General features: G+C 39.0%; 1 protein-coding gene and 1 non-coding gene across 3 annotated transcripts; both read right to left on the bottom strand.

The window, feature by feature from the left end:
- Positions 1-2520: 2520 nt before the first annotated feature.
- On the bottom strand, positions 2521-5817 carry LOC124176923 (protein l(2)37Cc). Of its 2 annotated transcripts, none has more exons than XM_046558809.1 (4): positions 5664-5817; positions 5133-5235; positions 4209-4630; positions 2521-4131 (listed from the first exon to the last, which is right to left on the bottom strand). In XM_046558809.1, the coding sequence occupies exons 2-4, from the start codon at positions 5218-5220 to the stop codon at positions 3823-3825; spliced, it is 819 nt and encodes a 272-aa protein (XP_046414765.1). In that variant the 5' UTR covers positions 5221-5235; positions 5664-5817; the 3' UTR covers positions 2521-3822. The 2 variants fall into 2 exon arrangements, with proteins under 2 accessions (XP_046414765.1, XP_046414766.1); XM_046558810.1 differs by lacking the exon at positions 5664-5817 and adding an exon at positions 5462-5600.
- Positions 5818-7111: 1294 nt separating this feature from the next.
- Positions 7112-7185, bottom strand: Trnan-guu. The gene has a single exon. It is a non-coding gene; the product is annotated as a tRNA-Asn (tRNA).
- Between the last annotated feature and the right edge of the window lie 476 nt (positions 7186-7661).

Below are 7661 nucleotides of genomic sequence, written 5' to 3' on the forward strand. Positions count from 1 at the left end.
TGTAATGATAGTCTTTCGCGGATAATAGTGTATCGTGCGTCAAGGAGGCAAACTCGGTCATTCAACCGACCGTAAGTTTGCGCAATGAGGTTAAGTTGAAGAGTCGAACAGTGTCAGATTCGTCTGCGAATGCGCATGCGCGCAGTACGCAAAAGGCGACTTTTAACTCCTAGAGCTTAAAAGTTACGGTCGAAACGGGTACTGCGTGTACGGCAAACACGCATAAAAAACGCGTACGACATGCTTGCGTTGTATAAATCTACTTGCGCAAACATTGCAACAGAAGTTTTTCTGCGAGTCGTATACGAAGGTGTAGAGATGTGTAGGTATAGCTATCGGCTAAGCGCATCTTCTCACGTTTAGATACTCACACCAATATCCTTGATCCGTGGTTACAGAGCGAGACGGGAAAGGAGAGTCTGAGAGGTGTTCGCGTCGGGCCCGTCGTTCTCTCGCCTCGGCCGGATAGCCATCCGCGGGCCCATCGGCCCGCCGGCCCTTGCCGAGTCACCGTGTAATGACGGGCGGCCTGTCAGTCCTCCAGAGGGCCCGTCCGGGCCCGGAGTTCGGGACGGCCGAGGCGGCAAGAAGCAGACACGGACACCGAGGGCGGCAATATCTCGAGCGTCATCTCGATGCGGCCCAGAGTGCGGCATCAGAGTCGCGCTGCAGACTCGAGGATATCAGCTCGACAGCCGCCTCGTCGGCAACTTCCTCGCCCTGCTCGTCCTCCCCGTCCCGGCAATGCCGTCGCGGTCTTCTCGGAATTGACAGGACGCCGAGCACTTTAAACTAGACCACAGACTAATTCGGTACGAAGTTTAGGGAGGTTGTTCGCCCAAAATCGATACCTTTTGTTCACTTTATTAATACGAGATAGTCGGATATTGAGTATTTATCAAATCATGGTATTCCTAAGCTGCGACGATCTCTTTCAAAATACAATCATTTTAAACACCTTCGAAATTATTCAAAATCCAGTAAATTCATGTGGTTGTAGTTCAATCTACGATGGCTTATATTATTCCAAGGTGGCTAGCGGTTGAATGATTCGGTTTTCCAGAGCATAATACAAACTGTTCCCTGATCGTGAGTAGCAAAACTTCCTGTACTTTTTTTATTAAGGGGATTGTGTGAATGAGATTTGGGTTGGGTTGTCAACCAATCTTTGATACCCTAATCGAACCAAACAAACCCAACATTATATACCTCAGGCCCAATTTCGCACCGCACACAAGCGCCGTTGCCTAGCCGAGCGTGAAGTAAAACAATAACAATATACGCCGATCAAAATATTTCAAGTGGAGCCGAAACAAAATTTAAGTAAAAAAAAAATTACGTCAAATTGAGGGATAAACTGAAAAATTCTAGATATCTCAAAAAATTCTCTGTGAGTTCCCTGAATTTGTCATAAAATTAAACTTCCATGTAAAGTCCCTGCGCTCTAGACACCCTGTTATTCAGAAGACTATTTTTTTTTTATAAAGTCACTGACGCGCTCTTGAATATTTAATTTTTCAACAATGCGCCGATATTGATTAAAATAGATAAATGACGAAATTAAATTGATTACTGAACATGAAAGAAACCCTGCATCAGTGGCTTTGTAGGAAATGGTCTTCTGAATAAAATAAACCATCGTATGAGTGAAATCGAATGAACCTGCTGCATCTCCTAATCATATTAAAGCAATTTGAAATGGCGTTGCGATATATCTAAGCTTTTTACTTTAATCCTGCAATATGTTTGATTTTGATATTTTCAAAGAGATTAACGTAGGTTACAAATCGGTATAATTTTTCCCAACCAACATTCTTAAAAAAGAATTTGTAACCCAACAGAAAACACCCCAGAACCTATGTTCTGATTAAATAAAAGTTTCTCATAAACTGTAATTCTGAATATGAAGCGCTATCTAATAATAATAAAATCATGCAGTATACAAGATAAGTTTGTCATCTACGATTCATACGATCCCTAATTTCACGTATACCTATCTACATCGTTTTCCGGTCTTGAAATTCAATTAATTGGCATGATCCATTCGTACATAATTTACCATCCAAGTTGTTTCGTATGGTTACAGTACGGATATCCTTGCGTTCATGCCCGATAATATTTACCTATATATTAGTATGTACATAAAAGTTTTGCTCTACACTTTAGACTCTGCTGAATTTCGTTCGATGCGTTAAATTCAAGAAGTCATTTTGCGGGCAGTGAGGCGAGAGACACCGCCGACGAAATTGTCAGTCCTGTTCACTGCTCAGTTCTCCGACGCAAGAATCAGATAATCGGTCGAATAGCTTTGGACTTTATCACGTTCTAACAGTCAAACCAACAAACGACAGTTTCGTTTCACCTTTAAGAATGCGTAGGGAAAAATAGAGATGACATTATACATTTCACTAATTAATTTCTATTTTCCATGCTTCAACGATTTATCTTTGAATTTTCTTTAGTCAATGAATTAAAAAAAGTCACACGCAATGAAAGGAAAGGTGAAAAAAAAAATTCAAATTCGTGTTTCTACAAAACTATTAAATTGGTAAAATATTTCTATTACATAGAGCTGTAACATGGCAAATAAAAATAAAATATGCCACTTTTTTTTTATCAACATGACTAAGCTACGGTAACACGTGACCTCCTGAAGTCTAGACTTTGTATTTGTTTGATTTTTGTGGGTACCAGCAGGGAGGAGAATATAACAAGTAAACAAAACTGAAATCACGTCGAAATTCGAAGCATTTTGTTGTATGACATGCGTCATCAGAATTTACATTTCAATTTGAGATGCACATTTTTTGGTTTTCGTACACTCGATAGTCCCTAGAATTGATAACAGCACAATTTCGTGTCATTTTCAATTGAACATTCGGCTAGAATCATTACAATCAATTGTAACTCTGAACTTTTTTGTTTAAATGCAAATAGGTGTGTCCCTTGTAACAATGAATAATATCACATGTACAACGCATAAATTGCATCTGCAGTTCTAAATAAACTCAATACGTTAGTAGAAAAAAAAACAATTTGACCATTCGAAATACTTTTCGGGGGTTTCGGTGCTTGTGAATGTTTTCTCGGCGAGAGGATGCAGGTAGGCTATTTCCATCAATCTATTATATATTGTATCCGTAACTCACGTAGGGTAGTCAGCCTGAAATACATCTCAGGTTGCCTCAGATTATTGAAACAGTGAAATCTCTTTTCTCGCCACGGGTTTGATAAGTGATTTTAAACAAAAATTGCTTGTTAAAATTTCTTCGTTATTACCTCTCTTTGGTGATCCATCAAAACAATTTTAAGATTCTTCCGATTACGTACTTTTACAGTGATTCTGTGTGCGAATGGAAGAGAATGGGTTTACACCGTGGTGAGCGAAATTTGATTGCAGCAGAACATCTCAATTTAATCAAAGGCTTGCCAAGATCCAAGGAAAATGCTCTTCCCATTACGTGAAATCAGCGAAATAATATACGAAATTGCTAAATAGCCAGGCTGGAATCTCTACCTCGCGTATGAAAAACACAGTTAATATAGGAACACTTATAGCAATATTCATCGGTTATACTCAATGTACAGTAGCTGCGCGATACCCGGACCGATGAACGAAGGAATAGCACTGAACAATGTATTATCTCTACTCAATGCAATTGAAGCCGTAGTTGTTATCCCTTGTATTCGCAATGGTTAGTTTTTGTACGATAAATGATTTATGTACGTGTGATATTCTCTATTGTAATGATGTCAGTTTGTCGCGAGAATGTGTTATAAGAGACGATTTTCTCAAGTCTATGTACAGTTTTATTTATTGCATTACTGGGGGAGGTTGAGGAGGACATTTTGACCAACGGGAAGATATGAGACTTGGCGAGAACGTGACAGCTGGTACGCAATGTCTTCGGCGGCTTCGATTCTCCTAAGCTCAACCAGACCGTCGCCAGCTTCGCCGAACGCTTTGGCGAGCAGAAGTGCAGCCTGTGCGTCACCTTCCGCACTTATGACGGCTGCCTTCTTCTGTTGTTCGGCTTTTTCTACGAGGAAACGCGCCTTCTCCGCGTCCTGCTGGGCGACTTGCTTCAACTCAACAGCTTGCGTGAACTCTTTGCCGAATGTCAAGTGTGTCTGAAAATAAAATCACTCAAATCAAAGTTCGACATTGGCGAAATCGGGTGATATACGCCACGCAGGGCGGTACTTACAATTGAAATATCGTCCAGAATTACTCCGAACTGAGCAGCACGTTCCGTCAAATCTTCGTTAACTTTCTGAGATACCATTTCACGTTGAGTGATTAATTCCCCAGCGTCAAATTGCGCTACCACAGCCTTCAACACTTCCGTAGTAATTGATGGCAGTACTCGTTCTTCATAATCAACTCCAAGAACAGTATAAATTTTCGGCAGAGATTCTGGTATCGGCCTGAACAATATACGCAACGTGATATTCACATTTTGCAAGTCCTTACTTCCTGTAATGACTGGGACGTTTCTTGGGCGTGATCTAATGTCAAACATGATAGGTCTCTGAACCCAGGGAATGAAAAAATGCGTCCCTTCACCCACTACTGTATTCTTTACCCCGGCAAATCTATCGAATATTACCGCTCTGTACCCTCCGTCAACTGAAACACACATTAAATCATTGTAACACTTTTTTCCTTGCAATTATTTTCTTCAACAATGTTATCCCTGAATTAATCACAAAATGAGGAAACTTTTATGTTGGATGGAGTGGTGATTAAATCAAAGCATCAAATAATATTTCGTTAACAGTATTTTAGAACACAATTATCATCTCAACCGATTTGGATTTACGAGGTTGTTATCTGGAGTTTATCTGTACATGATTTGAAAATGCTGACACATTTTACAGTGAGAGACTCAGAGGCATAAGCCAGAATAAAATTTAAGTTGAACTTCAAACATCGTTCATCTATTATTTCAATAAACCTTAAAATTACATTATAAATTCTGGCTATAGCATAATAATATTAGAACTACTCCTGTCAGAGTCGTATTTCATCGTGTCAAGTTTATTCAAAATATAATCATAGGTATTTTACTTGGTGCATTTAACAACTCAGCAAATAGAGTATTGTGGAAAAATAACAAAATGCAACAAACCATTATAGAGGGCAGAATTGACTACACCACCAACAAGAGCCACTCCAAGGCCCACCTGGCCGATCCTGTTGAATAAATTTGCTGCCATATTTTCGTAGCGGACCTGGATATAAAAAAACTTTATTAATTTTTATACTTTTGGACTGAACGTTATAAGAAATTATTGATTTATCATTTGTGAGAGTAAAATCTGATGTAACAGTAGCTTTAATTTATGTGTACCAAGTCTAACCTAAAAAAAGTTACATCTCACAGCTCAAGTTTGGTACAAGGGATTTTCTCAGTCTTAATTCTATACGCCTGTAAGAAAATGAAGTGAAACACAATACCTGGAGACACTGAGAATCACCAAAAATATTACAAAATATGTGTAAACATTGGGAAGATAGCTCGTCGCAATTAAGCCGACCGGGCTCTTTTTAACCGGACAATTCTCAAGAATACTCGTGTGTCCATTTTACGTAATGCAACAATAAGAATATTGTGAAAAACAATGATTAAAAGTTGCCTGCATAATAATGAATTACTTACGTAATTGACGGCGTTTTCCGAGTCTTTTTATCAGTTTTTCTCCTCGTGCCGCGATGCTGGTCGATAAAGGAAAATGGATTCCGGCAATACAGCCTGCTGAAAGAACGACGAGCCGGCACAGGCGTAGGCTGCAGGCCGCAAAACGATACCCTGATACTGCATAACCTCTCACTTCTCTATTGGCTCCTTCCACTCATTTGACTTCGTGATTGGTCAATTCTCCTGTCTCAAAATGCTCGCGAAGTGGGGGTAGACATCGCGTGTATTTCACTTGCCGGCCCGATATTCCGTTCAGATCGTGGACTGATTTTCACGCATGCGTATGGTTGCTCGCAATCGTGCGTATTTATACGCCTGCGCGTAGGCAGCATGCTATTCGTTTCATAAAAAGTATGTGCCTATAGTACGGCGTGATTTTTTAACGCCTGGGATCAGGCAATGCGCGACTCGTTGCATTAAAATTATTAAAATTGCTCGATATGCACCAGGGAAGCAAATCTTACACAGGTGTAGAAAGCATAGAAGACATCGTGCAGGGTAATAAGGAGCGTTACTTGCACCAGCACTTACATTTTCTGTTGGATAGAGCATACTACTAAGTATGTGCGCTTGTTTATGCAATTTCGCATTGTCGAATTCAATGAAAACTCGTGATAGGTGTAGATGAAAGCCGGTAGCGCTCGAAGCCATATCCCTATCTTAGCAACTGCGGAGGCAGCCAACCACGTTCGAAAATTAATTCTTTGCACCTCAAATTACAAAAAACAAATATTCTTGAACCATTTTCGAATGATGTTTTTTGAAACTGTCTGGAAGTTACATAAGATGGTTTCCAGACTATAATTATTTTTTTGTTTTTCAAGAAGAATCACAACCTAATAATTGAGTTCACCCAATTTATCGCCAGGATTCGTTAACAATGTGAAATCTTTCCAACAGTCTAATAACAATTGTTCCATTGATTTGTTTCATGTGAAAATTGTTATAAGTTCACTCCACAATAAAATTTTCAGATAAATCAGAATTGATAGATAATTCATTTAACACGTGGTGTGGATAACAAGAAAAAGTTATATTGAGTATTTAAATTTGTGGAGCTGTACAAACCTTTAAACGGATAACGGTTTTCGCGCGAATAATTCCAGCCTTTACCTGTAGATGTTGAGATACCTCCATAAAACGACAATTCATTACTAACTTTTAGTAAGCACAGCCGCTCTTAATCTCCAGCGCTTCTAAATGCCCAAATGAGTTTTTATGAAAACTAATTACAAATTATACGTCTACCTCGTAATATCATAACTAAAACTGATTTTCTTTTCTGGGCTGTTTATTACAGTACTTACGTCTCTACCCGAATGCCTTCTGTATTTTGTCGCCAAAATTTCAGCCAAAAATTCATGTGAACCAGGGTCACTACACACTGAAAAATACTCCAAAAGTAAACGCGCCCCCGGGTGGGCTCGAACCACCAACCTTTCGGTTAACAGCCGAACGCGCTAGCCGATTGCGCCACGGAGGCGGTTGGGGTGGGAAAAAAATGTGTTCAAATCCAATGTAGTTGTGTTTTTCAGTATCTTTGGTGATAGCTTATATGAAAACAAAATTGATGAAATGAAAGAAAAATGATTTACTCCAAAATTTACGGTTTTTTTTTTTCTTTTTTTTGCATTGAATCTTGGTGATTGAAAAAGAAGATTTCCAATCTTTTGAAATCAAATTTAATTACACTGTTCCATTACAATATGACAATTTCTTAAGTATTTCGAAGTGATGAAACCAAAAATTAGCCGATAATGGGATGTTTTGTGCTACGCGACACAAAGTTTCTAAAATCAGACAGTTGAACCAAATCGATGAAAAACAATTGGAAATTGCACATGGTGCTCATATTATCACATTTACATTGAAATACAATAATTTTTTCCGTTCATAGACGTACCTTAAGTTCAATATCTTCAAATAGACTGACGTATAGATTGAATCGCTTTCATTAAT

The sequence above is a fragment of the Neodiprion fabricii genome, chromosome 2, assembly GCF_021155785.1.
Source record: "Neodiprion fabricii isolate iyNeoFabr1 chromosome 2, iyNeoFabr1.1, whole genome shotgun sequence".
Taxonomy (NCBI): Eukaryota; Metazoa; Arthropoda; class Insecta; order Hymenoptera; family Diprionidae; genus Neodiprion; species Neodiprion fabricii.

Bases quoted from the DNA above. Each gene is read 5' to 3' on its own strand.
- LOC124176923 (XM_046558809.1), bottom strand. From the start codon at position 5,220: ATGGCAGCAAATTTATTCAACAGGATCGGCCAGGTGGGCCTTGGAGTG. The intron at 4,631-5,132 runs GTTTGTTGCATT...TGTGTGTTTCAG, and splicing joins CAATTCTGCCCTCTATAATG to TTGACGGAGGGTACAGAGCG. The intron at 4,132-4,208 runs GTAAGTACCGCC...TTTTATTTTCAG, and splicing joins TTCTGGACGATATTTCAATT to ACACACTTGACATTCGGCAA.